The 17,204-nt window shown below is 35.3% G+C and overlaps 1 protein-coding gene across 1 annotated transcript; it reads left to right on the plus strand.

Moving 5' to 3' along the window:
* The first annotated feature begins 9,782 nt into the window (after positions 1-9,782).
* On the plus strand, positions 9,783-15,101 carry polr2h (RNA polymerase II, I and III subunit H). The gene is made up of 6 exons (XM_038291583.1): positions 9,783-9,967; positions 10,196-10,283; positions 13,250-13,333; positions 13,534-13,627; positions 13,733-13,816; positions 14,711-15,101. Exons 2-6 carry the CDS (start codon positions 10,211-10,213, stop codon positions 14,826-14,828), a joined length of 453 nt encoding a protein of 150 aa, XP_038147511.1. The 5' UTR covers positions 9,783-9,967; positions 10,196-10,210; the 3' UTR covers positions 14,829-15,101.
* Positions 15,102-17,204: the final 2,103 nt, after the last annotated feature.

Consider the following 17,204-nt stretch of genomic DNA (forward strand, 5'->3'; position numbering starts at 1 on the left):
CTTGTGCAGTCCTCCTTTTTCATAATGTGTTCTTTCAATATTATTTATATTTTTGAAAGTTCCTTTTGTTGTAGCTCAGTTGATTTACATCATTTAGTTTTCATAGAAATGGTGTCGTTTCCACAAAGTTACATTGTGGCTGTTATTTGTTGGAGAGACAGTAGAACCAATAAAGTAGTTGTAAATATATTGTAACAGCGTTGTTTAACAATTGGAAAATTTTAAATGCAAGCAAAGCTAATAACTTGCAATATACAATGTTTCCTATTGTAACATTGTAACAATGTTGTAACAATGTTTCCTATTCCTATTGGCTTTGCCAACAAAGCCAAACATTTAAGGATGGCTCCAGGAGAAACCCTGGTATCGTTTGATGTTACTTCACTTTTCACATGCATACCTATAACAGAGGCAGTGGAAACAGTCAGGACACGTCTTGAACAAGATAGTGATTTAAACAACAGGACTAATTTCACTCCGGACCAGATCTGCACACTACTGGGCCTTTGTCTTTCCACAACCTATTTCAAATTCAGAGGTAATTTTTACAGACAGAAACATGGCTGCGCAATGGGATCTCCAGTATCACCAATTGTAGCAAATCTTTACATGGAAGAAATGGAAAAGAGAGCTTTAGACACTTTCAATGGAATACCACCAAGCCACTGGTTTAGATACGTGGATGACACTTTCGTCAAAATCCAGCTAGAGGAAGTGGAAGCTTTCACCAAACACAACAACGCTGTTGACCGCAACATCAAATTCACCAGAGAGGATGCCAAGGACAACAAACTACCCTTTCTGGACTGCCTGGTGAGCATGGAAGGAGATGGAAGCCTAAACATTGAAGTTTATAGGAAACCTACTCACACAGACCAGTATCTTCTTTTTGACTCACACCACCCACTGGAACACAAACTCTCAGTCATCAGAACCTTACAACACTGGGCAGAACATGTCCCCACTAAAACAGATGGGAAGCAAAAAGAACAGAAACACATCAAAGATGCTCTCCGAAACTGTGGATATCCAAACTGGGCTTTTATCAAATCAGCAAGGAAATCCAAAAGACACGCAACAGAAGACAGCGATGGGAAAATTAAACGCAAAAACATCACAATCCCTTATGTTGCTGGAGTGTCTGAAAAGCTCAAGAGGATTTTCTCCAAACACAAGATCCCAGTACATTTCAAGCCAAACCAAACCCTTAAACAGAGGCTAGTGCATCCGAAAGATAAAACCCCCAGACCAAATATGAGCGGAGTGGTATATGCTGTTCAGTGCAGTGAGGAATGCTCTGATCTTTATATTGGAGAAACCAAACAACCTCTCCACAGACGCATGGCCCAACACAGAAGAGCGGCCACCTCTGGACAAGACTCCGCAGTACACCTACACCTTGTGGACAAAGGACATTCTTTTGAGGACCAGAATGTCCATATTCTGGATAAAGAAAATAGGTGGTTTGAGAGGGGCGTGAAGGAAGCCATCTATGTTAAGAGAGAAAAAACAACTTTAAACAGAGGTGGTGGACTGAGATTCCAGCTTCCAAAAACATACAATTCAATCATAGACATGATCCCTTCCAGATATCACCAAACCCCCCACCCCATCACAGAGGAACGAGGGACTTACCCGCTCCAGCCGGTGAACAATACCTCCTTAATGACCAACCCTTAACAATCATAGACAGGTTTCAGGTATTACAGGAGACAATCCCCCCCTTAATGACAATCCCCCCTTTAACGACCGACCCCTAGAATCATAGACAGTTTCAGATATTACAGGCTAACGATGGAACTAACGACCCATTCATCGGTTTCTATTGCATGTTTCCAAGCGATACAAGGCATTGTCTATATAAGACTCAAACTCACTGCGGATCCAGACATTTGAATTGAGAAAGCTTCCTGGAGAGGTGGCGAAACGTCTTCAAATCTTGAAAACCAAGTCCAGTGGATATTTTTTGAATTTTTACGGAATGTTTCCTATACATTTTTGAACAATGACTGGAATCAATACAAATTTTCTTTACAAACCTGACATACAGACAAGTTGTTTATGTTTTAACAGTTAGAATCAACTTGTTTTATGTAATAAAAAATAAGTTGCAGAAACATATTGTTCAGATACAAACATAAGATTAAACGAGCAAAGCGAAGGTGTAATCAGGGTGGAGGTGGAGGAAGCTCATGTGAGGAGCAGTTGCACACATCAAGCTGGACTTTATGAAGGGTGAAGGACTTGAGACCGGCGCCGTTAGGCTGGGAGGGAGGCACCTGAGCAGGTGATTGGCTGAGCAGGTGAGATTAAGACAGACTTTATTCAAAAAGGTTTTCATGTAGAAAAAAGATAATTCTCTCTGGTGTTTACCAGTACAGTGTCTACTGCCGGGATCAGAAAGTTGAAGATTATTGTCAAATGAACTTTCTAAAACCTACTTTCTGTGCGAGTCTTTCCAGGTTGAAGCTACATTTAAGGTTTTAATTAATCACTTTGGGTTTTCCTACAATTGGATATTCATGTTTTTGGAGTGCAGTTCATGAATTTATTGCAATTGATAAAATTAATATGGTATTTCTAAATGGAATAGTGGGACACCAGTCAGTTTACTAGTTGAGCTGGAGTCCTTATAGGAGACATTATGGTCAATAATGATAATAATTGAGCCAGGTCACCTGCAACCAAGTATATTCTAGTTACCGAATGGCACTTGTTAAAAGTTTAAAAGTCCTTTGGTTTGTTTGTAAATTATATTCACAATGAGAATAATAAGAAAAAATATTTGGCAAATAAACAACAAAAGTGCACCATGAATGGACGTACTAAGTTGGCCAAAATTGTCGACTAAATGTTTTACAGACCAAACCTCTTTTCCATCTAGTTCTTATTAAATAAGCCAAAGGCTATTATATTTTAGATTTTAACTTATTTATTTTAAGAGTACCGTTCACAACATCAAAATATATTATTTGAACTTCAGCACCAGCATGTATTTGTTTATATCTGTTTTCTTAATCAGCGATGGACTGGGGATCTGTCCAGGGTCAGCAGCCTTCATGACCCCACTTGAGGATAATTCATAAAAATTAATGGATGGATAAATGTGCTCTTAATGTAATGTACATTTGTCTCCAAAATATTGATTTTATTTTATTTTTTATGACTTTTGTTAGAGATATATAGGGTGTAAGGATAGATAAATACATCTCCATAATGATTCCTTATTGTTGCTTATTTTACATTGTTTGTTACTAAGATAATTTTAAATAAAGATTTCAAAATAAAAAAGGGACATACCACGTGACAGACATGCCACGTGACATATCACGTTTTGTAGCCATTTCTTTACTGTTTAATTAGTATTTTTAATGTTGAAAGTGTTCTTGGGTGTTTTGAAAGGCGTTGTCAAATAAAATACGTTATTATTATTATAATTATTATGAAACGGTCGGTACAGAAAATAGTGTCACTAGCGCCTCCGTCAGTTCCGGAATGAAATGGTCCCATTTCCATATAAGGTATGAGACTGACAGTGGTCCGTCCCCGCCCCTTTCTGTTTGCTGCAGCGAAGTGTACTTCTTTAAAGGCGCATGTACTGAAATAACCATAACTTCCTCAATTGTCTAACGATTCTCAAACTGTTTGGTTTGTTAAACAAAAGTCAGACATGTAGTTATGATACTGCACACTTATGAATAATTATAACCATGGAATTTCATATGAAAAGAACATTGAATAGAACATACAGGTGCAATAAATATACACATGCACAAGGTATTTATGTTAAATCAATATATGCTATTAAAACTCAGTGTACTGAATGGCAACATGATATATAGATATATCTATAGATATCTATATATATATAAATATGTGTATATATATATATATATATATATATATATAAATATGTGTATATATTTATATATATATATAAAATATGTATATATATATATATTTTAATATGTGTATATATATATATATATATATATATATATATATATATATATATATATATATATATATATATATATATATATATATATATATATATATATATATATATATATATATATATATATATATATATATATATATATATATATATATATATATATATATATATATATATATATATATATATAAATAAATAAACACTTTTATTTGGGTGTGATTAATTATTTCACAGTCCTAATTTATTTATATTTACATACATACTTATATAATATGAATATTATTGTTATAATAAAATATGAAATACTGACAAAAAAGGCTTATTGTGTGGCAACCTCTTGGTGTAGAAGCATAATCCAGGTTTCAAATTAAAGGTAACACTTTGAAGTTTCATGTAGACTATTTGGATTATATATCAGGGGTAATTACACAAAAGTTCCTATTTTTAAACCATTATAAAAGTGATATTTATTTGCTATTAAAATTGGTACAATAGTCCCCTTCACAAGTATATATAGATGTAGCATGTTGAAATCCCCAACTACACTACTGTGATGGTATACACATGGAAGACAGAGATTTAAAAAATGACCCAAAAAACATAGCTTGGCTAATGCCCTTTGAAAAGGAAGGACAACCTCACCTGGACTGTAAACACTTCATCTCTAGTGAAGAGGGCACAGAAGCGCTTGTACTTTCTGCGGAGGATGAGGAGAGCCCGCCTGCCCCCGCCCATCCTCACAACCTTCTACAGAAGCACCATAGAGAGCATTCTGACCAGCTGTCTCTCTCTGTGGTGTGGAGGCTGCAGAGCTTCTGACTGGAAGAATGTGAGGAGGGTGGTGAGGACAGCGGAAGGAATCATTGGGGCTCCTCTTCCCTCCATTAAGGACATTTCATCACAGCGCTGTGTGTCCCGAGCCCGTAATATCATCAAAGACCCCTCACACCCCCACCATGGACTGTTCTCCCTGCTGCCCTCTGGAAAGAGGTTCCGCAGCATCCGCTGCAGATCCACCAGGTTGTGCAACAGCTTCTTCCCCACTGCCATCAGACTGTTGAACCTTTGATCCACAATCCGAACTCTGCACCTATTGCACATTATCGGGCATCAAATGCTGCTGAACTTTTAACTTTTAGCCCTTTAAATTGTTCATCTCATTGTATTTTTCAATAACGCATTTTTTGCACAAATGCCATTTTGCACTGAACCACTGCAACTTGCACACTGTCTCTTATCCTCTGCACTGTTCACACTTTGACCACTGCTGCACTTTTTGTATTTTTCTATAACTCGTGCCATTTGAAATATCAATGCAACGTTCATAAGCTGTATGTAACGCAATTTCGTTCTGTATGCACCCTGTGCATACAAAATGACAAATAAAGAAGTCTAAGTCTAAGTCATTTAGCTTCTGTGTAATGTACAAGAGAGCGTTGTCCACAAGGCCATCAAAGCGGACAGGAAGGTAGCTGTGGTCATGTACTAGTGCAGGAATGTCAGCAAACGGGGATGGAAGATCTTCTCCTCCTGCTTACACATTATATAACCTGCAGAAACAAAAACAAAAGTGACCAACAACAATTCACGGTGTATAAGATTGGTATATCAATATGTGATTAAATTTCAATGATACACATGCCCTTTGAAGATGAGCTGGAAAGTTGAAAATGTTTGGCACAACACCATCTTTAAGTTGTCCAAATGAAACTAATACAAACTTATAAAAGCTTTGAGTCAACAACAGTCTTGTAATACTATTATGTCATAGCAAAAGTCTGGCATCTTCCTTTTAATAAACCCAGCAAATTCCTGTAACATAATGTAAGATGTGTTGACAGACCAAATCGATTGGAAATCATGTTAAATTCTGCCTCTTCCACTGATGTAAAGTTGCTTGTTAACGTTAGCTGCTAACTTACTAACGTTAGGTCTCACTTCGCAGCTTCTTGTTATTAGCCAGCTAACGTTAGGCTAATAATGAAAATACAACAACACTCAGATTATTGTTATTAGCCAACTAATAACTACAACCACATCCACAAAGATTGTAATATACACCAAAGATTAATTGTCATACAATCGTTATTGGTGTCAGTAAAACCTATATAATTGACTAATAATCTCAGCCTTGATAACTTGCGCAAGTAGCCGTGATATACAACTATGCTGCGCGATTAAGTCATTTTTCGACAAGAAAATCTGCAATTTCGACATATTCAAGCATCAAGAATAATAGCCACGTTCATAATGTTTGTAAGAAACCAAACTGTTTGTAAATCCGTCAAGAATTCAGTGAGGTAAGAGTATTTGTGTTCGTGCTGATCACTCACCTTACATTAGGTACCACAGAGCACAACAGAAAGCCTGCCTGAGGCAAGATGGCCGCCGGTGATGACGTTTGAGACTCCGCCGTAAGACATCTAGCCTTTATTATGGATATCTATGACTTCGAAGGATCCAGTCTAGGTAGACCGCGTCCTTGGAGGACACGTCCTAGGTTTTCGAACAGAGCCAATAACAAAAGACGGCTACACGGAAAGGGAATGTCCCAGTGGCTGGATGTGACGTCACGATTACCCTGACTTGTAGTACAAACAGCTCAATCTGTAGTCCTGCTGCTTCACGTGAAAAGTCAGCGGCGATTTTATTATTGTGGAGCAAATTTCAACCAATTTACACCATTTTGTTCTACGTGCGGACGGTCTCTGGAACTTTTACGGGACACGAACCAGGTGGCAGGACCACCGGAACTGCTGCAACGCAGCCACTGCCACGAATTGAGCTCGGCCCTGCTGCTTGGTCCTACCACCTGGTCCGTGTCCCGTAAAAGTTACAGAGACCACAATAAGGGCAAAACATTGTTCGGTTAGCGTAAACTTAAGAAAAACAGCTTCAGTGCAATTCTTTCCATCTAAAATCGCCGCTGTCTTTTCACGTAAAGCAGGAGGACTACAGAGTTGAGCTGTTTGTACTACAATTCAGGGTAGTCGTGACGTCACATCCGGCCACTGGGACACTCCCTTCTTCCTCTCCTTTTCGAGTTTTATGGCGGTTGGCAACAAACTGTTAGTAGCATTACCGCCACTTACTGGTATGGAGTGTGGTTCATGATGGTTTAAATATTTATCCTGATACATTCTACCCTAACTTCTTCTAAACATACATTCACACTTAAAAATATATACATATTTGTGCACAGCTTTGTATATCATTCCTTCACTCACAAACACACTTACTATAATTAAATTCTATGGAATAATTTCGTTTTCTTTAGAAATCGAATAATTATTTGTATGTGTTTACTCCCTAAATTTTTCCTCAGTATATCTAATAAATTAACCTTCTCCTTAATGTCTTCAAACTCTCTTCTCATATATCTTCTCTCTCTTTCATATTTATGACATTCTAATATAACATGTTCTATGGTTTCATATTTATCACAGAAATCACATTTGCCCGCTTTATGTTTTTGTATTTTAAAAAGTGTATAATTAAGTCCTGTATGACCAAATCTTAACCTTGTTATCACTCTTTCCTCCTTTCTATTTCTTCTTCCATTTCTTCTTTCTCCTACCATCTTCTGAATTTTATAAAACCATCTTCCTGTTTTATCTTCATCCCACCTTTTTTTGCCAAATTTCCATTAGTTTCTCTTTAATAATACTCTTTCCTTCTGATTTACTTATTTTAACTATAAAACTAATAGAATGTTTAATTGCCCTTTTTGCCATTTTATCTGCCCTCTCGTTTCCTTCTACCCCAATATGTGCTGGAACCCTGGGACACTCCCTTTCCGTGTAGCCGTTTTTTTATTTATTTCTTTTTGGCTATGTAACTGTGTGTTGCAACTTGCAGTTTTGTCTTTGCACTTGTACAAGTGTTTCCGAACGCTCAATTTTTTTTAGATGTAAATCTGTTTCCCTATAATGTATTTTTTTTTCTCTAAAATAAAATTTTCTCTCACCTGAAATCTAACTTGTTTAAAATGTGAATTTGTTTCTTAAAATGTAAATTTGTTTTTAAAAATTTTAACTTTTTTTTCAAAAATACATTTGTTTCATAAAATATAATTTTGTTTCTTCAAATGTTATTTTGTTTTTTATTTGTTAATGTGTTTTTGAATTGTAAATGTGTTTTTAAAAATGTAAACTTTTTTTTCAAAAATACATTTGTTTCATAAAATATAATTTTGTTTCTTCAAATGTTATTTTGTTTTTTATTTGTTAATGTGTTTTTGAATTGTAAATGTGTTTTTCACTTGTTTCATAAAATATAATTTTGTTTCTTCAAATGTTATTTAGTTTTTTATTTGTTAATGTGTTTTTGAATTGTAAATGTGTTTTTCACTTGTTTCATAAAATATAATTTTGTTTCTTCAAATGTTATTTAGTTTTTTATTTGTTAATGTGTTTTTGAATTGTAAATGTGTTTTGCACTTCTCAGCCACCGTAGATTTCAATTCAAAACAACTTCTTAACAGATCAAGTCAATTCGTAAAATGGAGCATCATCAAGCAAGTATATAAATAATAAAGACCATGAAATAATACAGAAACAAGACACCATAAACATTACACCATTTATACACCTGAATTGTGTCTGAAATAAAATTATAACAAAACTGTACAAAAGTAAAGTGATAAAATAATAACAAAGGGCAATTTTATATCAACTTCAAGTTTTCCAATAAGGATGATATTTTGACAGCGGGTTTGGAATTAGTTAGTCTCAGAGACTTATAATATAAATCAAAGTCATTTTTCCAATGGCAAAAAGTCGGCTTTGTCTTAAAAAACCTACATCTGTGAATGAAGAATTTTCCCAACACTATAAGGTAATTTCCTAAATATTCAAGAGTCTTATTCTCACTTTCTAAACCAAATAAAATACTTGTGTCAGATAGTGGTGACAAAACAACATTCTTACATATTAGCCAACTTTGGAAATCTTTCCAGAATTTAAAGATTGGTTCACAAAAGAAAAATAAATGTTTCAAACTCTCAACGTTTCTCATGCAAAAAACACAATATTGTGTATCAAACTTAAACTTAGAAGTCAAAAATTCTTTAGCTGGATATATTTCATTGATAATTTTGAATTGCATCTCTTTCGCTTTTGGTGGCAGAGGGTAAGTTATGTAATTAGTTCTTATTTCAATAATCTGATCTGTTGTAAAGTCTTTTAAAATGTAATGTCTTCTAATTGGATTTGGGAAAAGTTCTTTTAAAAGGAGATTCCTCCACATCTTATTGTTACATCTAATATCCTGGATCTGAATACCTTCGATCTGCAGTGATCTCAGTATAGGGGAAATGTCCGAGTATAACAAAATATTTTTAACTAGAGATCTAAAAGAACAAGGTATAGATTTTAACAGTTTGTTATAAAATTTTTCGGAACAATTTAGGCTGTACTGGGCACAAAAACGACCAAAATCCAAAAGGTTCCCCTCTGAATCCATTAAGTGACTAACCGCATACAATCTTATGAACAGTGGAAATAAACACACATCGTTACTTCTATGGAAATAAAGATGTGTATTATTAAAACGCATAATTTTTATGTTTGTATGAAACTTGATTTTATGTTTTTTTTTTTATTTGGTTACTCTAATGTGAATATATTACCAATACATACAATAAGCAACCACAATGATCGTATTTTTTCTAAACGGATCCATACTTGTCAAGATTTAAATCCTATTTTTAAGGGAATTGGCTTCCTTGCGATTTAAATAATTTCAAAGAACTTTATGGGATGTTTATTTATTTATATTTGATTATTTATTCAATTTTTTTTTTATTTTTTTTTGTAACCCGGAAGTACTTTTTGTGTGAAAGGTCGGGCACATTTCTCCCCGGGTCTATCATCGTTTAAACTGTAATGAATGAAATAGTAGTTTTTTTTTTTCAAATTGAGCGCACGCTATCAACATTTTGGACCTCTTAAATCTCCGTGGGGTTGGTTTGATTGTGTCGATAATCTAATTTCAAGAGCAACGTTTGTGGTAAGTCTGAAGAAACATATGAAGACAGCGTGCTAAAGCTAGCAGTTAGCTTGAACACAGGAGCAAAAGTTGCAGTTTATATGAAAACAAAGAAAAACTATACTTAAACATTTTAAGACTATACAGTTTTTGTCGTTCTCTTTTTTTCCTCGCTGTCCCTTTTATTAAACTACCTTCAAATCGCACGTTCTTAATAACATGTTTTATATATTTTATTTTTCTTTAAAGACATATTAGCGTGAGATGGCTGGAATTCTGTTTGAAGATATCTTTGATGTAAAAGACATCGATCCAGATGGCAAGAAATTTGACAGAGGTGAGAAATAAATCCTCTAAGGCGGAGGTCTTCAACAAGGGGGTCCACGGTGGTACTGCATGGGGGTCGCAAAAGTTTTGGTTCATTAGACTTCATTTTAATATCCCCCTGCAATTTTTTCCACTAATTGAAATGTCTTTAAATACACATTAACATGAATCGAACACACTGTAGTACACAGATAAATGGAGGCAGAAGATGTGTTTCAGTCAACAATGCACACATGCAGCGACACACAGGAGCTCTTTCAAGCTGGGCACCATTTCATTCACAACACCTGTCCCATCAACCAGGAATCAGAATCAGAAATATTTGAATAATCCGAGGGAGAAATTACTTTCGTTACATTACTACATCTGTAATAGAGAGATTATAGGACCTGTTATATATAACACAATTTGATACAATACATATTATAGTTATATTATATATATTATAATTATATATATATATATAACAATTAGATCCCTAATCTTAGGTAACATAAAAACACGGTTACAGAATTACTCGTCAGTTCGGTTTTTAGTTTAGTTTAAGTTTACCCGTAGCTTCTTTAAGTTAAGGGGGTTACACTGTTAAAAAAAAAGAAGTCATAGTTGAAAATTGGATGAATTATCTATTTAAGGTGTGATTGTCTAAAGAAATAAAACCCCAAACTAAATCTTCTATTTGAAAATATAAGTCACCACACACTTTTTTTTTGGGGTGTCCAGATGCATCTTTTTCATTTGTGGTATAGATACTGCAGCTTTGAATATAGAGTTTTTATATCAGGGTGGATCATACGTTCATTTATTACTTTCCTTTTAACAAAGGTTAACAATAAGCATGATATTAAATAATCCAATAGTTATTCACCAATGTGTTATATAATCTTTAATCAGATACAGAGTGTCCTCATATCATAGGTTTTAGTTGCAGATTAATTGATTTTATAGGCTAATGTTTGCTTTTTCCTTATGACATTTTTTTTTTTCTGGAAAATCTGGATTTTCCTTTTAAACCCATCCACTTCTTGGACGTCCGTAGCTCAGTGAGATGTCAGTTCATCTCTTTTTGTTATTAGATGTGTACTGGTAACAGGTAAACTGTATGATAATACTGCAAACATTTAGCCTGTTATATTTTCATTGTTTATTGTAAAACTAGATGATTTTAGAAGCATGTTGCATTTGATTTGTTAGAAAAACTAAAGGGATTATATTTTTAAGCTGTATCACCCAGCCCTTATTCCAATTCACTACTGATGGTGAGATGAAGCCTCATGATGCAATTCAGGTCAAAATGACCACCTACTGGTGGAATGCAGAACTACAGTTAATAATAAAATTTGTGATATTTTTTTTTTGCAATGGTTTTCTTTTCCCATTGAAGTTCCTTTGAAATTGTTGATGATTGGTGTGTTTATTAAAATATGTTTTACCTTTTTGTTTTGGGTGTAAAATGTCTCAGAAAAAAGTAATTTAAGGTACACTGTTTTTCTGGCATTTCAGTGAAATAAGTTCAAGCAGACAGGGAAAGAGCTTGTGCAAATTGGGCAATGATGAGCAAAATAAAGGTGGTACTCATTTCTGTTCAAACATAATAGCTTTTTTCAGTTATTGGTTTTAAACGGGTTGGAAGTTATGTGTTCAACCAATCATTTGGTTAAAACAACCAATCTAATTTGCCAGTATTTGCCAAATATATATTTGTACTAGATATTTATATTTGTACTATATTTGCAAACTAATACAAATGAGTCCCTTTAGCCAAAATACTTGTAAAGTATATACACAAATTTCAAAAGTCTTAAGGCCAATTTATGCTTCTGACGCATAGCCTCTGCAACCATCAAATCTGTCTCTGTGCGTGACTGTGCCCCCTGCCCTCACGCACCTAAAAAAAATCCTGACTACGCGTCGGATGGTCCCAAACCTGTGCATACCTCAAGCGGAAGTACGCAGACAAGCAGCAGCTGTGATTGGTCCTTGGTATGCCTTTCCCACTGTCTGTGTGGTTGTCCTTCTCGATTCGTTGCCGGGGAGCACCGTTTTAAAAAACTGAGGAACAACTACACTGGACAACTACGACAAAAGGTTAATCTGTCTTTTTGCAGACTCCATTAACAGAACCTCTTCATCTTCAATGTCCAGCAACTCTAGAGCTATCTTTGGACCATGATATCTTGCAGACGTGCCATTGTTGTTTTGGAAAATAAACACTTTGCGCCGCCGAATTTCTCACGAGTTGTCGAATAGGCCCCCCTTGCGCTTTGGAGGGAAACTGCTGTGGGTCCCTAGAAATTCCAGACCGACGGTGCAGAAGCATACCAGCACAACTGGTTTGCGACCAGACTTAAGCGACATTTGATGTGTGCAGTTGCAGAAGTATAATCTGCCCTTTAGGTGCATCTTGAACAATCAACCACAGGAGTGGAGGTCAATGTCTCACAGCTGACGCCACTAACACTAGTAACTACTATTAGACAACAATACAACTTAACACTTAAATTACAACTGTGTCCAACAGCTTGCTCAGATTTAGATCATTACATTGTTTGATCTAACTAAATCAGTTTTGCCCAACTAGATTGGTTGGAAAAACAACCAATCTATTTTTAGAATTGATCCAAACTCTTTCCAACTGACAGAAACTCTCATACAAACTCCCACTTCTTGACTGAATGCTGAGGCTGTTTAAATTCCTGTCGAAGTTCTTGCACTTTCTGAACCACTTCCCGAAGCGGTCAAGTGATATCACGGTAACGAGGCCTCCGACATCATTAATTTTGGCCCCTCCACTCAAGGAATCACGCCTCAACATGCTCCACGTGGAAATGCCTACGATATTGTCCAGATTTCTGACATCAGTATCGGATCAGGACATCCCTAAACAGTGATATTACAATTACAGTTATCTTATAGCTAGAGTAATGTTATTGGACTGTCTGATCCTACATTCTGTACTTTTCTTTTTGTTTGTAGTGTCTCGACTACATTGTGAAAGTGAATCTTTCAAGATGGACCTTATCTTGGATGTGAACATTCAGATATACCCTGTTGATCTTGGTGAGACTTTAACTCTTTATATCCAAGTGTATAATTAGTTTGACAAAAAAAAGGGGAAACTTTCTTTCCACTTGGTTCCTATATTGCTTGACTCTTCCAATGTGCGACTGTTTGGTTTTGTATCATTTCTAAGCTGTTGCTCTACTTATATGGAAAATTGACATCCAAAATTGGTGATTTGATTTGTCTATTTTATAAAGGTGACAAGTTTAGGCTGGTAATTGCCAGCACTCTGTATGAGGATGGAACACCAGATGATGGCGAGTACAACCCTCAGGATGATCGACCGTCTCGGTAAGGCATTTTGAGCCACATAAAGTTTGCCCATGTTAATGGAAGTTTGCAGCATCATGCTTTTTGCTGTTTGAGGTTCACACTCTGTTGCATTATGTTTTGTAGAGCAGACCAGTTTGAGTATGTGATGTATGGAAAGGTGTACAAGATTGAAGGGGATGAAACCTCAACAGAAGCAGCTACACGTCTGTGAGTAAACTGTAAACATATTGTTTAGATAATCTTTTATTAACTCTGGGGGTGCAATTGTACTTCATGTTTTAAATGTGTTCCTTCTTCACCTACACCTGATTCAAATGGTCGTATTGTTTCCTAAGCCGCCATCAAAAGCTGCAAATGCTTCTTAATCACTTGTTCATTTAAGACAGGGTTGTGGAGAAAGGGAAAAGCTAGAACATGCATGACAGTGGGCCCTGAGGACCAACGTTAATCAACTATCGCTTATACATAATTATTATGAGATGTTTTTTTTATCAGAAGAATGCTGCGGCTTTAGACATTAAATACGGCAAGAAACGGATATAACTTGGATCTATTATTTCCGACAGAAGGAAAGACATCAGCTCCATCACACTTGACAAATCGGCTAAAATAAATTATGATCACACGGTTAACAAACAAACTATCCGTCTGTGCTAAGATGACAGAGTGGTTGCTGCCTTGTTTGTAGCATTACACCAAAAGAAGACTCCACTGTTATATTGAACTCACCTGTCCAGCAAAATGAATTTTCTCCACCTGATAAAAGCTTGATGAGTCTCTGAGAGCAAAATGATTTTAGATTCTTTTCTCCCGGTTTTTACTGGATAAATCGTGTAAGGCCTAAAGTTTGTCCCCTTGTGGCTACTGTAATCACAGATGACAAAGGAACATTTTTCATTAGGTCCACCGTAGCCATGTACTTATTTCAATGTATTTAGTACAACATTTTTGATGGGATTGTTATAAAAACTTGATAAAACATGTATTTATGAAAGAAGTGCTAATAAGAATTCAAATTATTGACTTAAAGTCCTTTAACCAAATCACAATTTAAGAAGTTATTATTCTAACCCTCCTCCATTGATTTGCTTAAACTTTCAGGTCTGCTTATGTGTCATATGGAGGCCTACTTATGAGGCTGCAGGGAGACGCCAACAACCTTCATGGCTTTGAAGTGGACTCCAGAGTCTACCTGCTCATGAAAAAGCTGGCCTTCTGAACACCATTCTGCTCACACACTGACTGGCAACTAGTGTTAACTTTCTTTGAAGAAACAGTAAAATTCACATACCTCAGTTTGGAGCTCATGGCAACTTACAGACGGTGAAAGTGGATTCTGTTGGAAAAGCTTTTTTGGAAACATTTTTTATTTGTGTCGGTTGATGAAAATCTTCCTATTAAGATGAAATGCAGACTGAAGATTTTCAAAGACCTGCTGCCATCTTATGCATAAACATTGTAAATAAATATTTTTTATGAAAACAGTGTTTAACAAACAATCAGCCTGGTTATTCTTATTGTTTTGTGGTTTGGGTTTTTATTTTAAGAAGTCTAGTAGGAGTTTCTTTCAGGTCGTGTAGAGAATGAAAGAAATGTTTAGTTCTTGACATTCTTAATGCCTTTGAATAGATTTGGGAGTGTTCCTTCTCTCCATCTTGTTTTTTGTCCTTGTAGATCATTTGGTCTTTCCATTTTGCCTCTTAAATTCATGTCTCTCATCATTTCTTCAATCTTCTTCATTCCCTTTTTCTTCTGATCTTTTCTTCGTAGTTTTTTCCGTATTCCCATTATTCCTGTCCTTAATTTTTATCATATGTAATTTTTAAAAGAAATGAATTAATGAATTCCAGAACAGTTAAATCATCATGAAAACCTGTTATAGCAACAATCAACATTGGTACCATGAAGCACTGTAAATAAGATAAGTGTACACAGACACAGATACTACACACGACATTAACAAATGTAACATATACCTTGTTGAAATGTCTAAAAAAGGGTTAGCAAAAGTAAAAACTTTCTTGAATCTCCTGCATCACTTTGTGATAGTCCAAATCTACATCTCTCCTTATTCCTTCTTTCATATAATTTTCTTCCACATATTCTATTGCCCCTTTTTAGTTTGTCTCCCCTTTAATGTTTACATTCTATACTCTCCTGTTTTTCCTTACTGTTCTATTTTATTTCCTTATTCCTTCTGTTTTTTTTCCCGTCACTCCTTTTAGTACATTTTCTTCATTGTTCACTTATTTTCTTCATATTGTAGCACCTTGCTTATTTTTTCTTCAATTTATTTAGAGTTTTCCTTTGATCTTATATTACTAAATATATTACTTTCACCTCCCTCTCGTGTCCTTTTTTCCTGCATATATTTTCTTTCCTCCCTTCCCTGTCTGCTATGCTCCCTATTGCATTCCTTGTATTCTCCTTTTTTCCAGCCTTTTTCCCAGAATCCCAGTTTAACTTCTGTCCACTTTAGGAAAACCTTCCATAAATTCACAAACTTAAATGTTTTGCATGTAAAAAAAAAAAAAAAAACTTGAACTTTTTCAGAGTATGGTATGCTCTCTGTGGGTTGTATTCCTTTTATATGTATGCAGCTGCAGATGTTGACCTTAAACATAATATTGGGATGCTTATCACTTCTGACACCAGCAAGTTATTTCCTTTTTAGATGGAAATCTAAAACAGCAGAAGTGTCTTCTTGCTATTCTGTGCTTTCATTCACATGGGCGATGGTTGACAGTTTAATTTTACACGATACATTTCAGGTTGTTTACTGAAAAAACAATTCAAAGCACTTTTAAGCTCTAACTGATTACCTTGCATGGTCAAATACATGTAAAATGGGGTGAAAAAAAATGCAAGATGCAGAATACTGCAAAACCAATTAACGGCAAAGAAGCCGTCTTTGTGCACAAATGTCCAGTGTAAGGCTGTGGTAATCAATGTCACAGGATGAGGAACCCCCACCACTGACTCATGCATTCCTGCAAGCAAAGTCTATGCCAGACAAACCATTTTAGGAAGCTCTTAATGAGAGTTAATATTACATAAATGTGGCTCTTATAGCCCTAATTATTCCACCCAGCACTGTTCACATAAATCACCACAGAAGTCAAAGAAGACAATCTGACATAAACCCGAGTGATAAACCACAGTGTTGCGATTGCGTAGCAAAGTTAACCTTTTATAGGGCACTCAGTGAAAGACTTTAAACATCTAAAAGTCAAGCAAAGAGTGCACTGCAAAAACTATTCTAAGTAAGTCAATCTTTCTTAAAATAAGAGCATTTTATCTTGAATTGAGCCGGTAAGTCAGACACTTTGCAAATGGAATAAGAAAATGTACTTTTAAAATAAGAGGAAAAATGCAGTCTCCTATTTCAAGTGCATAATATCAAATAATCTGATTTTAAGGATAAAAATGCTCCTTCAACTGGGAGATTTTCTTATATTACCTACTCGAATTAAGGGTATATACACTTTTTTAAAGACATTTTAACAAATTTATAGATCATTTTTGTAGTGTTATTGAAATCCAGGACAAGAGCTTATTACCTTTGTAACATAAAAAAATACCTATATTTTGATGG

The sequence above is a fragment of the Cyprinodon tularosa genome, unplaced genomic scaffold, assembly GCF_016077235.1.
Source record: "Cyprinodon tularosa strain WSP-4 unplaced genomic scaffold, ASM1607723v1 ctg30, whole genome shotgun sequence".
NCBI classification, from domain to species: Eukaryota; Metazoa; Chordata; class Actinopteri; order Cyprinodontiformes; family Cyprinodontidae; genus Cyprinodon; species Cyprinodon tularosa.

Bases quoted from the DNA above. Each gene is read 5' to 3' on its own strand.
- polr2h (XM_038291583.1), top strand. From the start codon at position 10,211: ATGGCTGGAATTCTGTTTGAAGATATCTTTGATGTAAAAGACATCGAT. The intron at 10,284-13,249 runs GTGAGAAATAAA...TTTTGTTTGTAG, and splicing joins TGGCAAGAAATTTGACAGAG to TGTCTCGACTACATTGTGAA. The intron at 13,628-13,732 runs GTAAGGCATTTT...TATGTTTTGTAG, and splicing joins CAGGATGATCGACCGTCTCG to AGCAGACCAGTTTGAGTATG.